Source organism: Phascolarctos cinereus, unplaced genomic scaffold, assembly GCF_003287225.1.
Source record: "Phascolarctos cinereus isolate Bilbo 61053 unplaced genomic scaffold, phaCin_HiC Scaffold_9;HRSCAF=440, whole genome shotgun sequence".
NCBI lineage: Eukaryota > Metazoa > Chordata > Mammalia > Diprotodontia > Phascolarctidae > Phascolarctos > Phascolarctos cinereus.
Genome location: NW_027556402.1, coordinates 264888572 through 264911473, shown reverse-complemented (window position 1 = coordinate 264911473; position 22902 = coordinate 264888572). Strand labels below are relative to the sequence as shown.

General features: G+C 57.2%; 1 protein-coding gene and 1 long non-coding RNA gene across 5 annotated transcripts in view; one reads left to right on the top strand and one right to left on the bottom strand.

The window, feature by feature from the left end:
* TSPAN4 (tetraspanin 4) overlaps nt 1–22902 on the top strand; it is a 91050-nt gene that overhangs the window by 9527 nt on the left and 58621 nt on the right. For 2 of the 4 annotated variants that reach the window (XM_020979355.2, XM_020979356.2), the window contains 2 exons: nt 5447–5528; nt 18597–18676. In XM_020979355.2, coding sequence (XP_020835014.1) covers nt 18614–18676 — 63 coding nt within the window. In that variant the 5' untranslated portion in view covers nt 5447–5528; nt 18597–18613. Of the gene's footprint in view, nt 1–5432; nt 5529–18304; nt 18677–22902 lie in introns of those variants that run through there. The other 2 variants (XM_078148743.1, XM_020979354.2) reach the window with 2 other exon arrangements.
* LOC110202965 (uncharacterized) lies at nt 312–5110 on the bottom strand. The gene is made up of 3 exons (XR_002322838.2): nt 4919–5110; nt 4081–4185; nt 312–1959 (listed from the first exon to the last, which is right to left on the bottom strand). It is a non-coding gene; the product is annotated as an uncharacterized LOC110202965 (long non-coding RNA).

Below are 22902 nucleotides of genomic sequence, written 5' to 3'. Positions count from 1 at the left end.
CTGTTTGCCAGTCTCTTTACAAGTGTTATCTCATTTGGAAAATGAACAGAGATGAAATGTCCTGGATCACCCGGGTAGGAAACACCTGAGCCTGGAGTTGAACTCGGGTCTTCTTGACTCCAGCTCCACAGGCACTACCCACTGCCCTGAGAGGGCCAAGGGCCAAGGGCTGGTCAGCAACTGCCTGGCTGGCTGGGTGAGGGGAGGGCTAGGGCACGGGCTTGAACCCCGTTTCTTCTGATCCAGAGTCCTGACTCTGCGCACGTCATTCCCCAATCCCCTTCCCTCCCTACCTCATGCTCTCCCCTCTTCGGGTTCAGAGTCAGCCCCCAGCCCAGAAATTATCTCCCACTTGTAACCAGCGGGATTCAAGGCCAAGTTCTTGGAAGTGGAGGGGTGGGGAGTGGGGAGGTCACTTGGGTGGGTGAGCTTTCAACTGAAGTGGGATTCCAGGGAGCCTCAGGCTGTCTTCAGGCCACCCCAACCTGCTGGATTAGCGGAAGGGGCTGAGCAGGGAGCCCCTGGAGGTCTCTCCAGCCGCCTGACTGCAGGGTGACCACATCTAGCTGGGAGAGAAGGTTCCCAAAGCGGAGGATGACCTTGACTGGCTAGAAACTTGGGCCAACCAGATGTTTCTGCTATTGGATTAAAAAACATCTGAGCTCCGGAAAGCCCAGAGTTAGGAAGGCTTGTGTAGAAAAGGCTTCATCTGAGAAAGACCTGGGGCAGAGCAGCTCCACAGGGTGGCACTTTCCATCATGGCTCATGGGCAGAAGAGCAAGGGTACCTTTAGTGGTGCTGCCTGGATCCTAGCAGCTTGGCCAACCAGCCCTGGGGAGTGGGAGAGGTGTGGCGGGCGTTCTCTGCTTCTCCCAAGGCCTGACCACCTGACCCATTGCCCCCGTTGTCCATCCTGCTGCCTGTGGAGAGCCAGCTGTCTACAGGCAAGGCAGATGAGCAATGTGGCAGGCCCCCCAGAGAGTCCCAGGTGCGTGGCATGCAGCCTAAAGGTGGAGGATCGCATCCCACCTGGGCTGCTTCCTGGGTGACCTGGGACATGGCCCTGCTTAGACCAGGAGGTGAAGGGTCTGGGACAGATGGACTCTCATTGCCCGAGGCTGCCTGATGTGTGCACAGAGCTGCTGGGAGCACTTAGGGAGGTCGCTGGGTTTCTCTTTAGCCACATCTTGCTAAGGCTGCTCATGTCAACTGGCATTTATTGTGCTGGACGAATCTGGGGCACCCCCATCTTGTATGTGAGGCCACCAGAAAAGCTAATGTGCACTCAAGACACTGTGTGGGTCTGAATCCACTCAAAACCGTAGCTCCTGAGTCCCCTTCAGTGTGTCAGCCAGAGGAAATGGTGAGTTCCCAACAAAGGCATTCAATGAGATAGCATGCTCAGACAGTCAGCAGGAGAGCATTCTCCCTGGGTCACCTGGGCCCTGCTGTACCACAAACACTCAGCATCAGTGGGGAGAATATCTATGCCTCAGAAATGTGCATGGAGTAGCACATGCCTGGGATGTTCAGGGTTGGGGCCGTGTGTGAAAGACAGTCCTCCAGGGCCAGAGCTGCCCACCCCTTTGACCCGCAGGGCCATCGATGTTTTCTGGCCATAGGTAGGATGCTGGCTGCTTTGCTGGTTTTCTGGTCATGCTGGGACCCTCCCCTGGGCTCAGGGCTGTGAAGGCTCTTTGTGCCAACTCAGGGCGTCAAGACCACCTGTTCTCTGCCCAGTTTGGGGGCAGGGCGGAGAAGCCCAAGCAGATAGCTCTTTGAATCTGTGGCAGAGGTTATCAGCCATTCCCGACTCCTAAAGCCAGCCATATGTTCCAGGCTAGGTGGCTCAGTGGATAGAGCGCAGCGCTTGACCTCAGGAAGATCAGAGTTCAAATGAGTCTGGCTTCGGACACCAGCTGTCTGACCCACTGCTTCTGTCTGCCTCAGTTAACTTAGCTGTAAGATGGAGATGATAATAGCACCTACCTTCTAGCCTCAAGGCTCCAATAATTGCAGGTCCTAAATGTGTGCTGGCAGCAGCCCCAGCACTGTTCCAAGCCCAGCTCTGCCTTAGGGTTAGAAAGGCCCCTTCATTCATTCCCACCAATTCCTTCATTCCCTTGAGACTGTTCCTGGGGACTCTGTGTGGAGGAAGCATGCTGGTGCCCATTTCCCAACACTCAGGGTCTCAGTGGTTGGGGGGCAGGGTGAGAGGGCAGCGGGCACCCCAAAGCCACTGGCTTAGTAAAGATTTCTGCTGTGGTTAGAGCCAGGCTCCTTCGAGGCCCTTGATGGGGCTCTGTCATGGTGTGGGGGCAGGAACAGAGAAGGACGAACTCAGGGTGGGAGCGTAGTATGCCCCTTCCCCCAGGCAGTCCAGGAGCCACACCATCTGCTGTGTGTGCCAAGCTTCCTCACCCTCTGCTTCCTGCTGCCCAGGATGTTCTCCTGACTTCTAGCACCATCAAGGCTCCCCCCCCCCCCGGGCTGGCTGACTTGCCCAAGGTTCCAAAGGTATCTGTAATACCTTTATATACATAATCTATAGTAATACACATGGAGATGCAGTACTCCACAACGCATAGTGTAAGAGCAGACCAGTCCTGGGCCTTTAGCCCCCACCCCTGCCCCACAGTGCTTTTTCTGCTGTGCGCCCCTTCCAAGTCCTGTTCCCCCGCTGCCCATGCTGTGGTCCTCTCCCTCCTCATTGAGCTGCCAGCACCTGGGAGCCCTTTGGCATGCTTGGTACTTGGCACTGGGGACCAGGGATTTAGTTATTTTGATGGAGCTGAATGGAGCTGATGGGGAGAGGGGAAGCCAATGGGGTTGTGGTCTGTGCCTCAGAAAGCAGGTCAGGAAACCTCAGCTCTGCTGTTCACTCCTTGCATTGTGTGACCTTGGGCAAATCCCTTCCCCTCTCTGCCTCAGTTTCCCCACCTGCATATAGCAATAGCTTACATTCACACATTATTGCCTCATTTGATCCTTACAACAGCACTGTGTGGTGGGTGCTGTTATCATCCCCATTTTACAGATGAGGAGAGTGAGGCCAAGAGAGGCAGAGTGAGGTAGGAAGTGCTAAAGGAGGCATTTGAAGCCTGGTCTTCCCGACTTAGGCATAGGCCCTGTCTCCACTGCCCAGGGAGGGGAGATCCCCCTGGAGATCTCTGCTGCTGCTCACTGATGGGGTGAAGGCTCCGGGTTAGAGCCAATGAGGCTGGTGCCTACTACACTATTGATTGCCAGCCTCATTGCTCATTAACAGCTTCAAATGCAGTTTAATTAGTACCGAAGCCATTAGGTATCCCTTAGGGAGCCAGGGGCTTGGCGAGCAGTTCCATCCTGAGCCGGGTACCCTCCAGGGTGGGTTCTGGGGGCCAGAACTTTAGGGGTGGTGCCTGAGCCTAGGGAAGGGGGAATGGGTGTGTCCTGAATAGGGGCAGGTGGGGGTGGGAAGGGCCTCTGCCCTTTCTCTCCTGCACCTTGGCTCTCTCTCTCTGGGTCTTCTTGCTCTGTCTTGCCTAGACACCAGGCTCTCCTTGACCCTCTTTAAAAAGAGAGGGCCCCTTAGATTGGCTGGGGTTTATGGAAGCATGCTCAGGGCAGCTCCTTGCCGTGGGGTGAGGGGTGTCCTCGCATGTAAGGGTGGGGCACCCAAAGATCGCCCTCAGCCTCCCTGGAGGACAAATCATCCACTGCCCCCTCCACAAAGGTCTACCAGGGATTGAACTCATCCCACCCAGTGCTGGGCGGTGGGGGTGGGGGACAAGCATCTCCTCCCTTTCTCTAGGCCCAGCCCCAGGAGATGGCTGTCCTGGGCACAGACTGGGCTCAGACTCGATTCCTCTTGCTGATCTGGCCTAAATCTCCAAGTCGGGAGCAATGCCACCCCCCCCCCAACACTCCCAGCACACACAGTAGCTCTGTTCTCCCCTCTCTTTGTGGCTGAGGTGGGGGTGGGGCCAGAGGATCCTGCCAAGTCCTGCCTGTGTCCTGCCCTCGGTCCTGTCTGCCCTGCGGAGGCCTAACCGTGGGGAGAGCAAAGAAAGATGAAAGGCGAGTGGGAGAAATTGGTACCTGGGATTTCCTGGGCGATGAACCAGCCGTCCAGCAGCTCTGTTTAGACATGCTTCGGGTGATAATGAGGCTAGAGGGAGGCAGTGGAAACCCAGCAGGCAGGCCCTTTTGGTACGTGTGAACACAGCATGTGAGCACACACACACACACAATACACAACATGGACACACACAGTCAGTCTGTCCACAGAAAGCCTCCACCAGGTCCCTTCCGCCTAAGAGTGTGTGTGTGTGTGCTCTCCCCACCCCCCCACCACCGCGAGGTCTTTGTGATCTGTGCTCTGTGGTCTGAAGGCTGACCCTGGAGGACCACCGGACCAGAGCCCAAAGGGAGATTGGTGACCCTCTGCTCCAGCCCTGTGCCTCTGTCTCCATCTCTGCCTCATACATACATACATACATACATACATACAACATCGCTGTATCTACAGAAGTACGTATACTGAGACTGTGGCTCTGTGGGGAAGGAGCTTCCCCAAGGTCACCACACAGGCTGTGTCGGGATTTGAATCTGGGTTTCTCCAGCATGACAGGACAGGAGACCCCGTGACTGAGGATAGGGCTGTGGCCTGCTCCCGTCCTTCGGCCAAGGCTATCCTGCGTCTTTGGGCTCACGCTCATCCCTCTGGCCGCCTGGGCCCTCCCGGGGTGACCCTTCCCTCCTTCTCGTCTCTGTAGTTGGCCCTCTGCCTCAGTCTCCACCTATGGGGTCCCGCTCACCGCCTCCCTGCCCAGCGTCAGAACGGCTTCTGGCTTGGCTCTTCTTTTATGGGGAGGTGGCATTGCGGTTTACCAAGTTCCACTGTTTGGGTCAGCTCAAACATTTATTGAGTACCTACTGGTGCTGGGCCCTGGGAGTGGTGTGAAGACAGAAGTGATGAGCAGCCAGTGTTCTCCTGGGGCTGCAGCCCACGCCCAGGGAGCCATGAGATGAGATAGGGGTGCTGGGTGTGAGGTGAGATCAGCCAGGGGTGGGGAAATGGAACCAAAGCTGAAGAAGTCATGGGACTCCCCAGCTTCCTGCGTGCTATGGCCCCTCCCCCACAGCTCAGGAGGAGCCTGCCTTGTTGGGGGGGGAGGGGATGACTGATCCCTGGCAGCCCAGGCTCCTGGGGTGTGCTAAGGTGGCTTCTGCATGGGTTCCATGCCCTTTCCTGGCCCTAGCCCCCACGGCACGGCCTCTGCTTCCTGCTCTGGCCCATGGGCTCCCTCCTGTGTGTGACCCAGGGCCTAGCCGTCCATACCCCTGGGCCCCCCTTCTCTGCCAGCCAGTTCCCTTCCATGTTCCAGAGCCTCCTTCCCTAGCTCAGAGTAGGACAGGAAATATGCAGAATGACCCCTGACGTCCAGTTGGCTCCTTCCTGCAGGGCTCTCTGCTTCCTCCTTCGGCCCAGGCAGCTGAGCCTTCGGGACCTTCCTGAGCTGACCTTCCTTCGAGCCTGAGAACAGGTAGGATACTGGTGGGGGGAGGCTGGGCCCCAGGGCTCTGTTTTGGGGGGACAGCCTCTTCCCTGGAGGGTTCACCCCCAGCCCACATACTTGGCCTGTGAGAGCGCCTGCTGGCCCTGGCCCCACCCTGCTGTGACGGGAGAGCGTGGCTCTCTCCACAGTGTTCAGTCTGGACCAGCTCTGCCGTCTCCTGAGCTCCCACTGGGAGACAGAGTCCAGGGGCCCTTCTGGGCAGCAGCAGCGGGGGTAGGGAGGAGGCATCTGGAGCCTTCAGGATAATGCCCTGAGCCTCCAGGTTGACTTCGGACAAGGTGATGGGGGTCTGCTGTGCTTGAGGGAGAGAGAGAGCTTCTGTGCTCTGGGGTAAATCTCATCCCTTTGGTGAACCTGTGCTTCCTTGTCTGAAATGGGCACAAGGTCGTTTGGAGGGTCATAGGAGGGGAAGGGAGCTGGCTCTGAGAAAACAGATGAGTAGGGCTGAGAGGAGAGTCTGGGGCCCTCCTTCCTTCTGTTCCCCTTGCCCTGGATAGAGAGCCCTCATGCAGACCCCGGCTCCACTGCCTTTCTCCTAGGCTGATTCAACTTGGTCTGGAGCCCTGGGGAGGGTTCAGCAGGTGAGGAAGGGCAGCTCAGTGTGTGTGTGTGTGTGTTTGTGTGTGTGTGCATGTGCTTGCCTGGTTCGAGGGTCCCTGCATCCAGCTGTTATCAGCAGGGCAGGTCTCAGCCTCTGCCTGTCCCTTCACTGAGGCTCTTGACTGAGGACCCAGCCTGGGGGGAGGGAAGGCTGTGGGAAGGCTGCCTCCCAGCACAGGCTCCGGCCCAGGCGAGTCTGTTTGACACTCAGCTTCCTGTGGGAGCTGCCCCCTCTCTGGGCCTGCCCCTTTGCACCGGGCCCTGGGGTTCCTCTGGGGTGCTGCGTTGTCAGCAGCAGGGGACGTTTCAAGAACTGGCTGAGTCTTGATTAACATCCAGATGCCAGGCAGACGATTCCCCAGCTTGTCTGCCCCCGTTAGTCGTGCTTTGCTGCTTCCTCATTCTGGGGGCTATCCAGGGCTCTGTGAGAACCATCAGGCACCCGTGGTACACCTGACCGGCCCCTTCTCTGACCACGATCGCCCAGGACGCCTGCCTCATCCTCGTTTGTCAGAGACAGAAGCAGGCGATGAGAGATACTCATACCCACACAGACACGGTCAGAGGCGCAGAGAGACACGGACGAGGAGACCCTCGGCAGACTCCCTGGCGAAAGGACAGAAAAGTCACCGTCTCGGTCTCCTGCCTCCCTCAGCCCCCAGACCCTGTTACTTGGCCAGCCCCTGATTAGAGAGCATTCGCCCACTGGGGATGCTGGCTCCGCCTTCTCAGGGGCAGGCAGTCCTATCCCCAAATGTAAGCCCCGGGCTTTAGAGCCCCTCTCCAGCATACGTCCCTCTGGACTTGTTTGGCCACTGGCTGGCCTCTCTGCTTCTGTTTGGGTCACACATCCCCTTGACCGGTGAGGGTGGGGGTGAGAGGTGAGTGTTGGCGATGCCCCCGACCTCACCCCAGCCACACTGAGGGTCTGCCCTCATTCCTGGGGGATGAATAAAGGCAAGTGGAGAGACAGAGGTGGAGAGATAGGGAACCCGAGAGAAGCCAAGACAGGCAGGCACAGGGAAAGATGCAGGCTGCGGGAGGTCTGCAGGCACACTTTACTTTGCATTGGGTTGTCAGACATCACAGAGAGTGTTGTGCAGGAATACAGTCAACTAAACCGACTGATTTACCCCAAATGGAAGGGAAGTTCCTTGGGCATAGGGGTAGCTTCATTGTTTATGCTTGCATCCCCCAGGGCCGAGCACACAGTAGGTGCTTGGGACACAGTAGGTGCTCATTCTCTGCTTGCTGATCGATAGGAATCCCAGTGCGCCCTGGTTACTGCGCTCTCTCTCTCTCTCTCTCTCTCTCTCTCTCTCTCTCTCCCTCTCTCTTTCGCTCTCTCTCTCTCTCTCTCTCTCTCTCTCTCTCTCTCTCTCTCTCTCTCTCTCTCTTCTGGCTTGGCAGTGGGGTTAAGTGACTTGCCTAGGGTCACACAGCTAGTAAGTGTTGTGTGTCTGAGGCTGGATTTGAACTCAGTTCCTCCTGAACCCAGTGCCAGTGCTCTATCCACTGTGCCACCTCACTGCCCCTCACTGTTGTCTCTTTGCCAGCATCCTCAACCCTTGCGGGCTCCTGGTCAGTGTGTTTTCTGGCTGTATTTCCATCCTTCTCCTCCTGGCCTCTCCTACCTTTCACATTGACCAATACCCTGGCTCCCTGGTTCCCTGGCTCCTCTGGTCAGATGAGATCTCCCACCACTCTTTGCAATGACCAACGGTGCCTCTACAAGCACCTTTGAAGGGACTTCATCCCTACTGTCACCCCTCCCAATTTCCAGGTATGTTCCTAATAATCCCATTATTGGGTAAAAGGGCTTGATTATTTTCATGACTTCCTACAGAGGCAGGAGAGGACATGAATGTTCTCCGAGGCTACCCCTCTGTCCTGTGAAGGCTTAAGCTGGGAAGAGGACAGTTCTGAAGGTCTGGGGTGGGGGGAGAAGACAAGTCAAGCTGGAGACACTGCCCTCCTTCTGTCAGGTAGCCAGAGGGCCCGGTACTCTGAGAGAGCCCCAGAGCAGAGCCTGGTTGCCTGGACAGGTAAGGGCATGGCTGGGGCTCCTGGCTTTCAATGCGCCTCAGCTCTCTGTGGCTCGATAACTTAGGAAAGTGGACTTGGAGGTGGCAAGACCTCTTGCTGGAACCTCTTGGACACCTTGTGACCCTGGGCAAGTCACCTTACCTTTCTGAGTCTCAGCTTCCTCGTCCCGATCCCCCACATGTGCCTTCCATCAGGACAGTAAGGTCAGCTTCCTTGGCAGGCTGAGGGTCTGTGGCTGTGTTGGCGTGTCTCTGGGTGGCATAGAGCTTAGCAAGCTCTGCCAGGAGGGTGGAGAGGAGGCGGCCGCCCTCCCTGGCACCGCCGTGAAAACCAGCCGCATGGAGCCACGCCATCATCAAGTTTGAGCTGTCTTCGGCCCAGGGAGCCTCCAGCAGGCTGCTCCCTTGTTTAGAGCTTCTCTTCTCCTCCCACCTTCTGGTTCCCCCCAGGGCTCCTCTGCTGCCCCCCCCATCTGGTCCCTGGGGTCTCATCCCTCAGGGATCCCAGAGGGGGGGCATCCACCCAACAGAAGATGGCTGGCTGACTGAAGATGTTCATCAGCGGGCCACAGCCTCGCCTCCCTTTCTGCCTCAGGAGCAAGGTGCTGAGTTTGAGACCCCCAAGGATGTATGTGTGTGGGGGGCGGCCACAAAGGACACGACCAGATCACAGGCCCAGGGTGAGCCAATTCTCCTCATCCCATCCTCCTCAGCCTGGCAGGAAGAAGAACCGTCTGGATGTGAGGTGCAGGACTCCCCCCATTCTCCAGCGTGGAGCGTCTAGGCTGACCCCTCCCCCACTGCCACAGGGTCACCTAGGTGCAGACCAGGGCCAGCCCTCAGGGCTCCATCAGGTGCACCTACCTGGTTTCCCATGCAGCTATCCCAAGTCGAGGCAACTTCAAAGCGTGTGAATGCCTTCCCCCCCCCCCCCCAGGGGCCGATGCAGGGGAAGAAGAGGGTCGGAGCAGCAGAGAGGCAGGCGAGCCAACCTGCACCTGCAGAGGGGAAGGGCCCACAAGGACCCCTGACCCCTGGAGCTAAGAAAACTGGAACAGATGTGTGGGGCTGTTCCTGAGGAGGAGAGAGCTGGGTGCTCTGAGAAGGAGGTGGGCGTGGGCGCTGGTCTCCCTGCCCCACCCCAAGGATAAAGTGAAGATAACCACAGACTATGGACTGAGATGACGACCACCTACAGAGAGACTGACTGACCCACTTCTGGCTCAGGAAGAAGAGAAGGGCGGCAGCCACCCCGCAGGGGGAACTGAGGCAGCTCTTAGGCAATCTGATGACCAAGAGAACTGTTGTCTTCCTGGGGCATGGCCCCTGGCGGCTTCCCGAGGTTTATCAAACCCGATGGTTGACCAGGACAAAGATGATTCGGCCAGAGGGAACCTCAGATTCTTGGCAGAGAAAGAGTCTGCGGCTGGAGGGGGCTAGGGGCCAGCAGGGGTTTGAAGGCCGAGGAGGCTGAAGAGAGGGCTCCTTTGGGATGTGAACAGCGGGTTAAGGAGAGGAGATGCTGCCTGGGAGTGGGATTTGCTGGCTTGGAATAGAATGCACCTGACAAAGGCTGCTAAAAATGCATTTTCCAGGTGTCCTGCAAAGTAAATCAAAAGGACTTGGAACAGGACAGTCTGGGGGTGGGGGTGGAGCCAACTGCCTCCCCGTATGCATCAAGCTTGGTGGAAGGAGAGAAGCTGCAGTGAACAGCCTGGGCCCTCCGGAAGTTCTTCAGAGACAAGACCCAAGAAAGGGACAACCAGCAGCACAGCCATGACCTCGGTGTCCTGACGCAAGGAAATGCCCAAAGCTTGGGCAGCAAGTAAGAGGAATTAGACAGCAGAGCCCCAGGAGGCAGGTTTGACCTCACTGAGGTTTGGTGGGATAAACCTCAAAGCTGCAAAGGGGGCTCATGCCCTAGGCAAAAGAAACAGCATAGGAGGGAGGAACAGAAACCATCTTGTCGTCAGAGAACGTCTACCGAAGACCAGATGGACAGAAGAAGGAAAATGGGTGGAACCATCAGAAGGTGGTGGAGCCAACAAGGGGAGATGGTCTTCTAGATCTTGATTCTCCAGAACAGGAACTAGTTGCTGGGCTAGAGCTTTGGGGTGGGGAAGGAAGTGTCATGCCATGTTCCTGTTGGAAAGGGAGGATGGTCGCAGGCTGACATGCACCCTTGAGTTTTGGGAAAGTAGACTCCAAAGGGTTTAGAGAAAGCATGAGGTGAAGAGAGCCCAAGAGGGACAGGAAATTGTCAAGAGTCAAATTCTAGTGAAAAAAGAGGGAGAGATAATTGTGGTGAGGAGGAGAGAGAGGATTTCTCGGGAGAGGTGGATGCGGCTGCCCCAGGAGCTCAGCCGCCACCTCAGATTTTTGAAGCACACATACAGAAGACGGAAACAAAGTTAACAGGGTGAATATAAATGCATGGCCCAGCCTGTAGAATAATGCCTGAGAAATGCTGGTGCACCGAATGAGCTGTGAAGAGCAGCAGTGTAAGGATGAGACCCAAAGAAGACAGAGGACTGCATGGTGGGGGGTGGGGGAATGGCACAGGGACACTGATGACAGCAGGGCTGCTCAGTTTTCTTTTTTCTTTTGCCAAGGAGAATGACTTTGAGACTAGTAGAACAGAATGAATGAGAGAAAAATTATTCGTTAAGTGGTTTATTTGGTACCTTCCACATGCTAGGCACTGTGGCCAGGGCCATTAAGGAGCTTACCATCTAATGAGGAGATCGTACAGGAAAGGAAGTGAGAAGGATGTCAGGGTAGGTGAGGGGATTAGGGGAGGTGCCCATCACGAGGCAGGAGGAAAAAGTCCAAAGGAGTGGTAAGAAACAAGATGGCGGACCTGTGCACCCTCAGATCAAGGCTCTGGGAGAAGCCAGCCTGGGCACCCTCCTTAGATGGAGACTTTGGGAGGGGGTAGCCTGGGCACCTTCAGATGGAAGCTCTGGGAAGAGCTAGCCTGGGCACCCTCCTTAGATGGAGACTTTGGGAGAGGGTAGCCTGGGCACCTTCAGATGGGAGTTCTGGGAGGGGTTAGCTTGGGCACCCTCAGATGGAAGCTGTGGGAAGAGCTAGCTTGGGCAACTTCCTTAGATGGAGACTTTGGGAGGGGTTAGCCTGGGCACCTTCAGATGAAGGCTCTGGGAGAAGCTAGCCTGGGTATCCTCAGATAGAGGGCTCTGGGAGGGGCTCTCAACTTCAATTTCCAATCAGAGGGAGGGAGCCAGGGGCAGAGGGTACTGAGGAGATGTGAGTATCAAGGCTAATGTTATTCTTGCTCTCAGGGAGCTTACATTCTATGCTAGATACAACATGCATGTATATATTCATATATGTATATATGTACAGAGTTTATCGCAGTGTCTGGTACATGCTAATTGCTTAAGAAATGCCTGGTGACTTATATAAACATATATAAAATTGAGACAAAGCACAGACCAGACATCGGTGGTGACGAGAAGACACTAACAGCAAACGTTCCCTTGTAAGGGACGTGGAAGGTGGAGGAAGAGGCTGTCCTGGCCCGAGGGGCTGGGCACCTTGAGCCAGAGAAGGGAACACATCTGGGCGACATGACCTTGTCACTGTCTGTCCCCATCTCTGTAGGGTGGCCCTGGGGAGGAAGCCTGTGGCTATTCTTTGCCTCTGTGTACATCCCCCCAGAGGGGCAGACCCAGGAAGGGAGGGAGCTACAGAGAGTCTGATTGAGGCTGGCTGTTAGGGAACCTTACTCAGACTGGGAGAGAGTAGAGGGGCTTGTCTGAGGAGGTGTTCGGCTGTCACTTCCAGGAGGCTTTCCAGAGGAGGCTGGACCCCCAGTCAGTGCTGTCAGAGCTCAGGCCCAATTGGACTGGCAGCTCTTGGCTCCTGGCACAGCAGGGAGGGGGGTCCCATGCCCTCAAAGTTACCATCAACTTTGTTGAAGCTCCTGGGAGACAGGAAGGAAGGGAAGCCACAGTGGCGCCACCCTGAGGCTAGAAGGCTTTTGGGGGGCCGTGCTGGAGAAGGCCAGAGGTGGGGGGTATGAAGGGTGGGGGAGAGAAAGGTGGAGCAGATTTAGGGCACTGGCTGACCTTCAGGGAGAGAACTTGGCGTCTGTGCCCTGCCTGGGACCCTGTCTGCCTACCTCTTCCCAAGCTAGCCTCAGCTGGGCCAGACCTTGACCTCTGCCTGCCTTGTTCGTCCACTGGAGAGCCTGGCTTGCTGCTTCTTCTAATCACCCATGTGAGCCTTCACTGTACACCAGCCTCCTCTCAGGGGTTAAGAGCAGTCATGGCAATGTCCTACCCCCACCAGGCCCTGCCTTGAGGAGATGGAGACCAGAGCTCCCTGGGGAAGTAGCCACTCCGGCCACACCTGAGCTGAAGGGGAGATGAATACTAAGGGGTAAAGGGGATAAATGGATAGAGAGAGGGAGACAAGGGGATTAGCAGATTTAGAACAGATGGATGGAGAGATGGACAGACAGACGCAGGGACAGATAGACAGGTGTGGAGCAGGCAGCCAGGCACACAGGGCCAGCCAGCCAGCTGCTGGGCTCAGGAACAGAGCCTGCCACAATGCCCACAGCCTGGCAGAATTCCCTGGGGATGCATTTGATGGGGCTCATGCATTCTTAGCATCCAGTAAATGGACTGGAGAGTCTGGGGTCTGCGTTTATTGCTGTCTGCCAGTCTCAGACCTGCCGGGCAGAACCCATGGACTAGGGAATGAAGGGAGGAAAAAGGACAGCCTGATCCAGCCAGCCCTATTCCTGAGCTACGGGGCCTAATGGATAAGTTTGCAGGGGACTAGGTGCTGCATTTGTCCTAGTCTGTGGTATGGTAGGGATCTGCGGCCAACGGCAGGCCTCAAGGGATAAGCCTTTATGGAGCACCTACTGTGTGCCCAGCTCTGTGAGAACTGCCTTTTGCAAACAGGATCTCCTATGAGGTTGGAGCTATTATCGTCCCCATTTTACAGATGAGGAAGCTGAGGCAGACAGTTTAAGTGACTTGTCCAGGGTCACACAGCTAGTAAGTGTCAGGCTGGATCTGAACTCAGGTCTTCCGTATTCCAGGCCCAGTACTCTACCCACTAGGCCATCCTAGGCCATCAGCTACCTCTAATTATGGGACAAAAATGGTATGAAAGACATCACCTGGAGATATGTGCCTGGAAAAGGAGCCCAGAGGCACAGAGAATGCAAGGGAGGGCAGAGAGATGCCTGGAGGGGTGGGGGGAAGGGTGTGGGGCTCACTCCACCGTGAGGCAGGGTTAGTGGGAGCCCAAGGGCAAGAGCTAAATAGTGAGAAGGTATGTGGATGCTGCCTGGGGAGTGCGCAGATCCCCAGAAGTGCCAATACGCTTGTGCTCAGGTTTGCACACCTAGGTGGCTGTGTGTCTGTCATGATCATGCATGCCTGGCCTTGCCACCGAGGTCTGGGTCTGGGGCTAGGGCTGTGCAAGCAGTGCTGGGGTGGTGGCAGCAGCAAATTGTTCCTCGTGTCTCTGTCCCATTTAATTTCCTCTCTACAAGCTCAGTAAAGGACATTCCCAAGGGGGCCGGCAGAGCATGAAGCTGCCCTTTTCCTTTCCCTTAGGCAGGTGAGCTCTCCTCCTGACAAACTCACACGCGCGCGCACACACACACACACACATGCACACACACCCCAAACATACAGATACACACACGCACACATGTATTCAATATAACAACACACTCAAACACATGTATACAATACACACATGCACACACAGACACACGCCCACACAATACAACATACACATATAAATGTACACACATGCACACACATGCATACAGTGCACCACATGCGTACATGTGCATACATACAACACACATCCATACACATACAACATACACACACATACAGTATAACAACACACAAACACATGTATGCAATATATACATGCACACACATACATCCATACCTACAATATACAATGCATACACATGTATATGCACATGTATACAGTGTGCCAACATGCATGTATATGCATGCATATAATACATACATACAATATACATATGCACATATACGTGTGTGCATACATATGCAATATATGCCCATACACACGTCTACACATGCACGCATACACATCCACCTGTCCACAACCACACGCACACACATGCAAATTCTCCCCAAAACACTGCCTTGCACATACCCACAGATGGCCACCAATATGAACTTCAACCAGCTGCCCTCAGTGACACGCTCAACAACAGCCGGGGGGTCCTGTTCCCAGCTTATATGGGGGGAGGCAGCCCCTTTGCCCTTCCCCTACCCCTGAATGCAGCCAGCTGGCATCAGCCTCCACGGCAAATGGAATTTTCTTGGTGTTCAGTCATTTCAGTTGTGTCTGAGTCTCTGTGACCCCATTTGGGGTTTTCTTGGCAAAGATACTGGATCGGTTTGCCGTTTCCTTCTCCAGCGCATTTTACAGATGAGGAAACTGAGGCAAACAGGGTGAAGTGACTTGCCCAGGGGTCACACAGTTAGTCAGACTCAGGAAGATGAGTCTTCCTGACTCTGTGAGCTGAGGTACCTTAGAGTTCATCTTAACCAATTTCCCTTATTTTACTGAAGGGGGAAACTGAGGCCTACCCAGAGAAGGGAAAGGGCCTGCCCAAGATCACACAGTGATTTGGTGGCTGACATGGGACTAGAAGGCAGGCCTCCCTGCGCCTGGCCCTGGGATGTTCAGAGCTACCCTCCTGGCTTTGGGGATGTGGCCGAGGCTGGGAGTTACCCACACTTCTGCTCTGGGGGCTGTGGCGGGCATGGCCTGCCAGAGCAGCCCTGCTCACCTTAGGGAGAATGGAGGAGGGGGAAGGGGGGCAAGAAGAGGAGGAGCCCCAGCTGACGGGCTGTGGGGGAAGGCGCTTTGGGTGGAGTTCTCACCGGGGCCGACAGGCGTCAGCAGAGGGTCAGGATCTGCGTGGGCTGCTGTTTTGGTTACCACCAGTGTCCTAGCTCGGAGAGGTAGGAGCAGGAGGGAGTCAGCCTCACCTGCCTGCCTGCCTTGCAGCCCCACGGAGCTGACCGCCCCTACCCTGGGCCAACCGGGGGTGGGGGGCGCCTTTCTAGCAGGATTCCTTGTGGGGCAGAGAGAGCCCTGCTGGACCTCCTGGCAGGCTGCTGGGGAGGATCATGTGTGTGTGTGCGCGTGTTTGTGTGTGTGTGTGTGTGAGTGTGTGTATGTGTGCGTGCGCATGTGGTGTATGAGTGTGTGTGCGTGAGTGTGCGCGTGTGTGTATGAGAGTGTATGTGTGCGTGCGCATGTGGTGTGTGCGTGTGCGCATGTGGTGTGTGCGTGTGAGCGTGTGGTGTGTGCGTGTGAGCGTGTGTAAGAGTGTATGTGGTGCATGTGTGTATGCGCGCGCGTGCATGTGTGTAGTGTGTGCATGTATAGGGTGTGTGCATGCATGTGTGTGTATGTGAGTATACGAGTACGTGTGAATGTGTGTGTGAGTGTATGTATGTGTGTGCACGTGTGGTATGTGAGTGTGCATGTATGTGTTTGTGCACACGTGGCGCATGCATATACATGTGTGTACATGTGTGTGCATATGGGGGTGTGTTTGTGTGTGCATGGATGGGGGAGCAGGGTCTTTGTGAGTCCTGTTGGGGGTCTGGGGCTGGGCTTTACCTGAGGCTTTACCCAGGTTTCAGCTTGTGCCTTGCGTCTGCCCATAGGAGCTGGCAGCTGCCTGGGCATTCTGGGGCTCTTTCAGTTTTCTCTTTTCTGGGTCCTGCCCCATCAAGGGTGTGGGGGTGGGGAGCTGACCCGATTTCCTTTTTGCCGACCTACTTGTTCTGTGGTGAGAATGTACTCTGCAGCCTCAGTAGGCTAGGTGGGGAGAAAGGCGTCACCCTTCTAGCCAATTTTTCACCTCCTGACCTCACAAACACCACCTCCCTCCCTCCCCCAATTCATAGACCTCCTGGGGGAGGTTGGCATCCAGTCCAGCCTCAGAGTATGGAAGGGGGTGGGGCAAAGGAGGCAGGGGGCGGGGCTGGAATGGGCTGTCAGGGCCCAGGGCCCAGAAGGGCAACCGTCCTGAGTTGCTCCTCCTTCTCACATGTGAGGCCTGAGCTCTGAACCAAGCACTTCACAGCCAGCTAAGGGTTCTGCGGAAGGGGGTAGAGCCCCACTTCTCCTGCCCCTTCCCATTAGACACAAGAGGAAGCCACAATCAAAGACCTGCTTAAAATGGCAGCCCTGTGGCCTGGATCTGGGGCCCCTGACTCCAAAGGGCATGCCACTGTCGTGCTGCTGCGGGTCTTGAGCTGCCCCGTTCAAAAGGTCCAGGCCCCTTTTGCCTTATCAGACGAGACTCCCTGTTCCCCCCAACCCCCATCTCCTGGATGGGCAGGGCCAGGCTTTCAAATGCTTTCAAATACCCCTTCCTCTAAACTTCACCCAAACGTGGTCTCCTTCTAAGCTTAATTGTACTTGGCAGCTGCCTTTCCTCCCATCCTGCTCCTCCCTAAGCCCTAAGCCCTAAGCCTGGACATCCAGTTCTGGGTTTTTTCCCTCCCTCTCAACTGCTCTACAAATAGAGACCTGTGGGCCTTCCCGCCTCCCACTCCCCCTAGACCCTGGTTTTCTCCCACCAGGTGGCCCTCTGAAGACACCTAGGCCTTGGTGCAATGAGGGTCAGGTGGGGCGGCCTCTCTATGCCCTGGCTTTGTTCTCAGGGTGCCAGCTGCACTGGTCCCAAGGATGGAAAGAACTTGGTGTCCTGATCCCCCAGCTCCCCAGTGGCAGAATGCTGGGTCCTGAGGGTCCTTTGTCCCTGGCCTCTCCACTCCTTCGACCTGCCTGTGGGGGGGGGTGGAGGGGTCTATCTCTGAGGAAGTAAGTGCATTAGCTGGGGTTGTGCTGTTTGCATCCTGGTGTGCTCCCACCGCTCTGTCTATCGGCTGTGTGCTCCCCACCCTCCTGCACCCCCCAGTCCCTGGGGACCTCAACTCATTCGCACAGCATGCAGCCTAGGCTTGAGGGCCGGGTTATGGAAGGAGCTACTAGGCCCGAGGCTGCCACCTTCTTCTCTCTAGAACTCAGCCTCCTGCGAGTGCCCCCTCCCCTGGGTGAAGACAGATGCATAGACTGACAGGCCAGAGAAGACGGGGCGGAGCAAGGGGCGGAGCCAGGGGGATGCCTGCCCCGCCCCGTCCCTGCCTCGGTCCCACCGCGCTCCCCAAGCCGGGCATCTCATACAGGTTTCTTACTTAGCCCGCCGAGCCCCGGGGAAGGAGAAAGAGTAGGGGTGTGCGGATTGAGCTCCCAGCTCCTGTGCACCCCCACCCTCGAACCAGCCCCGTGCGCCCCGCTCAAGCACGGCCCGCTAATTGCTGCTGCGGCTGCCACGAGCTCGGACCAGGGCCAAAGCCGGGCAAGGGAGGGGCGCAGCAGGCTTCAGGGCAGTCGGCTTGCTGGGAGCTGGTTCCGGAGCTCCTTGGGCCGGGGCTCCTCGCAGGGGCTGGGATGCAAAAGCGGGCAGCGAGGGGAGGGGCGGAGGGAGGGGGCGGGGCGTGGGTCCGGAGCACTGATTGGCTGAGGTCGGCGGGCGGGAGCCGGTGAGAGGGAGAGTGCTGAGCCCGCAGTGTGTGCGAAGGGGAGCCGCCGGGAGGGCGGCAGGGAGGAGGAGGCGGCGGCGGCGGCAGCGGCCCGGGGCTCCAAGCACAAGACCGGCAGCGGGCATGGACAAGGCCACGGCTCCGGAGCGCGGCGCCGCGGGCGCGTTGTGAGAGCGGCGGCCTCTGGCTGCTAGCAAGCCATGAGCGGGAGGCCGGTCCGGGGTGGCAGCGCCGCTAGCTAGCCTAGCGGGGGGTGGCAAGCTCGGCCTGGGGCGCTCTCCCACGGGGCTGGGCCGGGAGCGAGGCCGCTACCTGCCCGGCGGCGGCGGAGGAGGAGGAAGAAAAGAGGAGGAAGGCGTGGGGCGGGCACCGGGGCCAGGTGTGCGGCAGTGCGAGGAGGGGCTTCCCCACCGCGCCCACCCGCCCCGTCCCGTGTCCTGCCCCGCCGGGATGGCGAGCCGCCGCCGCCGTTAAGGAGCCGAGGCAAGGGGAGGCCCGGGCCGCGGGCACCATGCGCAGGTCCAGCACGGACGAGTCCACCTACCACCGGAGCCCGTCCCTGGACAGCAAGGACTTGGGCTTCGCGCCGGGCGCCTTCCGCCGCTACAGCGGCCTCTACGGGACCGGGGCCGGCCCGGGGCCCGGAACTGGGGGCCAGGACAGTGGTTCCTCCTTCTTCGGCTTCCACAGCAACCCCGGCCCCAAAGCCACCAAGGCCAAATACACGTCTCCCAAGGGTAACAAATACGTCGTGTTTTACCTGGATCTCTCCTTCATCTTCCTCCTAGAGCTGCGGCGCTGCGGCATGGCGCACACCTGCCTCCAGGGCGTCAAGTACCTCATGTTTGTCTTCAACCTTCTCTTCTGGGTAAGTGCCGAGCGTTGGGGAGTCCAGGGAGAGCCCTGGTGAGGGGAGGGGGAACCCTCAGTGAATGGAGGCAGAACCTCTGGATGAACCCAGTGGCCTCCCTGGAGAGGGAGAGCCGAGCTAAGAAGCCAGCCATATATGCCATGGTCAGGGGGCTCAGTGCCCTGCCTGGCCTTACTTCCTTACTCATGCCTGGCCCCTCATGCGGCTGCTCTTGCTCCTCTCCCACAGTCCTGGGAGCCGATGTAGACCTTGGGCGGGTAGGGGATGGTCCCAAAAGCCATGTGCTTCCGCTGTCTGTGGACTCCAGACTGGCCTGGCATTGTCCCTACCTGCCACCGGGGCCGGTAGCCTCTGCTATAATTTGTGGCTCAGGCTCAGGCAGCCGCCAAGGTGCCTTTCTCTTAGCCCACTTCCAAGTAGATTTCCCCCTCTCCCCCCTTCCCAGCCCAGGGACGTCGGGTCTCTCACCTCCTTTTACAGATCTCTAAGCCAGGGGGCTGGTTGGCTTCCCTCAGCCATGTAGTGATGGCCAAGGGTAGACTGTGTGTTCAGCCTTGGCAGAGGGCAGGGCACTTAGTTTCCTGGACAGCCCTGGTGAAAGGAGGCAGATTGGAGGTGCTGGCTGGGCCACCCCAGCCTCGAGTAGGCTGGCCCACTGCCTGCCACTTCAGCCCGGGAGTAACTTTGTCCAGAAGCTGGCTAACTCTCAGGAACGAGGAATGAGGGGAAGGCAGCCTAAGACAGAGGTGATGCCCTGCCTGTGACCTCAATTGCCAGGAGGGAGGGTGGAGAACCCATGCTTGGGACTGAACCCATGGCCGAGGTGGATGAGTGTGTGGAGAGAATCCTACCCTGAGGAGAGGACTGCTCTAGTCTGGTGGCTGTTTGGACACCCAGCCTCCACTGTGATGCTTAGACCCCCAGCCCTCCCTCGGGGCTCCTCTTCATGGACCTCTCTGGGTACCTCAGAATGGGGTCTGTTGGATGTGCTAAGGCTGAGGTGATATCCTGGGGGGTGGGCTGTTTACTTACTGTCCCCAGGCAGGAATGGACTTAAGGGGTGAGGGGCAGCAGGGCCCCACAGGCAGCCTCTGGAAGCTGGGTCCAGGCCCTACCCAACAGCTCCAGGGAGCTGAGTCCAGGACTGGGCAGTTCTTAATAAGAGCTCCCAGGTTGGGTCTCTGGTTTTGATGGCCACTGGTTGGATTTCTCAGGTCACTTCCTTGCCTTGAGGACTTGGGGGCATTTCTGTAGGTTTCTGGAATTCGGTGATGGGCTCTCCTTGCTGGGCTGGCTCTGAACAGGGCAGTGGAGAGAGAGAGAGACCAAGGGTGCTCTCAGAGATCTCTCCCCTCCCTCCGAACACACAGATGATGCCCTTCTTTCTCTCCTTAGAGGCTGGGGGTGGGTCCTTCCCGGTGTCAGAGAGGATCCATCTGGACCTCTGATCTCCAGCCCCCCTTTTTGCCCCTGAGTTTGTGGCAGCCCTGAGTTCTGGCAGGGACTCCCCCAGCTCCCAGGCCCTAGAAAAGGAACAACTTAACCAAATCATGACCCTGGATCCCTGACTTAGAGACTCTAGCTTTTACAGATATGGGGAAACTAAGGCCCAGAGGGGAAGGGACTTGCCGAAGGCCCCAAGTAGAGTCAGCCAGTGGGGAGGACAGGTCTTCCAAGGCCCACCAGGCTCTGCCTGTTCCAGCCCACTCAGTGCACATCCCAGCCAGGCCCTTGCTTCTGAAGAGCTAAATTCATGGTCTGAAAGTGAAGGAAAGTGGGAATGAAGACCCTCCCCAGAAAACCCTGGAGAGGCTGGAAAATCCAGTTCTCTTGTGATTTGGTTAAAACTTGTCAGCTCCCTCCCCCCCCCCACCTGCCACCCCAATGGATCAGGGAGAGAGTCCAGGCAGGAGAGTGGTGCCTGAGAGTATGCTCCATTTGAATTAGACAGAATTCACTGGGAGAAGAAAATTCTACCCAAAGCCTATCATTTCATGAGGTAGCATGGCTTTTTTTTTTTTTTGCCCAGGAAGGCCTAGGCTCAGTCAGAGAAGAGACAGATTGGTGCAGTGGAGAGAGTGCTGGACACAGGAGTCAGGAAGATCTGGGTTCAGATCCTGCCTCTGATATTTATTTAGCTGTGTGGCTTTGGGCAAGATACTCAGATCCTATTTCCTTATCTTAAAATGAAGAATTTGGACTTTGATGATCTCTAAGGGCTTGACCAGTTCCAAATCTCTGGTCTCGTGGTCATGGGCTGAGGTGGTTAGGGCAGACTTCCTGGAGGAGGTGAAACAAGAGGTTTGGCTGGATAGTTGGACAGCCATTGGCAAGAGAGAGGAAGAGCTTCCTCATCCTTGCCTTTGATGAGAAGAGAGAGGCATTAGATGCTGCCTCCTCCATTCCCCTCTCACTTGGAAGGGGGCATGTGCCTGCTTGTCCGGGCTAGCTCCCCCGCTCCAGCCCATCTTCGGGGCCACAGGGAGATGCTCCCTCCGTCTTCTCATCTGCATATGGGTATGTTGAGAGGGCATGAAGGAGGCCCTGGGAGGAAGGCTTTGCCAGACTGGGAGATCCAGCTGAGCTTGACTCAATTCTGTGGTGACCTTGCCCTGGCCTTGACTCTTTGGAGACAGGAGCCTCTGAGGAGCCATGAGCCCCTAGTTGCTCCCCCCTCTTTGCCTTTAGGAACCCAGTCAGATTCAGATTTTGTGACTGGAAAGGGTTAGACAGGTCTAGTCCAAAGGTCCTTCATTTGCTGGGTGCAGAAAGGGAAGGTTAATGGAGGGGGGGGGAGGAAATGATTGGCCCAGGGCCCCAGGAACTGAGTGGGCAGAAGGTGCCCCTGTCAGGCCCTTCTCAGTGCCCCATGGGAAGGCATTTTGGCCAAGCTGGGGCAGCTCCTGAAAGGAAGAGCAGAATGATGAGGGTGAGGCAGAGTGATGGATATTGGCCTGCTGCTTTGGGGAGGGGGGGAGGTTCTGGATAGGAGGTGGAGTCCTTGTTGCCGAGCTGGGGGAACAGAAGACAGGTCAGGCAGGTTTGGCCTAGGGCTGGAAGGACCTGGCAGAGATGTCTGGCCACCACCTCACTGGCAGTAGGGAACTGTTGTCTGTTCTGGATCAGAGGTCTTGTAGGAGAACTCATCCAATGTCAGGGGCACAGAGCTCAGCGGGAGAGGGAGGTCATGGTGTGTGTCTGGCTGCTCAGAGGACTGGTGTTCGGGTTGGAAATGGGAAGAAGATTCATTTTCCAAGCGCGGCTTCTCTGGGGAAGGGCTGGTGCTGCCCGGACTCTGGGCTCTTCAGCTCTGGATGGTGCGCGGCGGCCTCGCGGGACTGGGACCACGGGCTCTCCTGGGCCCCGCCCCTCCTTTACTGTGTGCAGCTGCTGTGCTTATGTTCTCATGGGCCCCGGCCTGCTGCCTCTGTCGGACCCCCCCTCCCCCGCAGTGTTCACCAGGCTTTGTCCGCCCTTCATCTGTGAGGACAAAAACTTGGTGCCTGTGTGAGGTGCTGGTGAGGACTTCTGGGGCGGTGCTGCTAGGGCAGAGACAAGAAGGGGAAGCTGGAAGCCACCTGGGGCTGGTGGAAATGGCTGGCAGTGTTCCCACTGGGAAGCCTGGCTCCCTGGGGCCCAGCTCATTTCCACCTCGTTGCAAAGTGAATGATTGTCACACCTGCAGATAGGTGGAGGCAGTCTGTCAAAACCCCACCTCCACCTCCCTAAGCCTACAGCGGAGGAATTGTGTATGGGGGGATGTGAAGAAGCCTGGCCTTCTGGCCCCAAGGCACTGTGTGGACTCCCTCCGCCACAGCCGCTATTCCCCCTGCTGGGAAAGCCTGTTCGCGTTGAGATTTCCAGTCCTCACTCGGCAAAATCCTTCCTGAAGCAGAGCCTGGCCTCTGCTTCCTCCCCGCTCCAGGATTATGAGTTCTCCGCAATGCCCTGGTCTGCTTGTAGGCATCGATTTCTGCCAAGGGCAGAGCCCTCTGACCGGAGGGGGAGGTTTTCTGGGATTCCCTGGGAGAGCCGCGGCCTCTGGGCGGGGGAAGGGTGGGCCAGCCTGGACTGGCGTGAGCCGGAAGCCAGCCACCGCGTGCCCGCTGAGTTTTTCTTCCCTTGAGTGTGCCGGGGCTCGGTCAGCTAATATTTATGCAGCGTTTTCTCCGTGCTGTCCACTGTGCGAAGCACTTTACCATTATTGTCCCATTTGGTCCTCA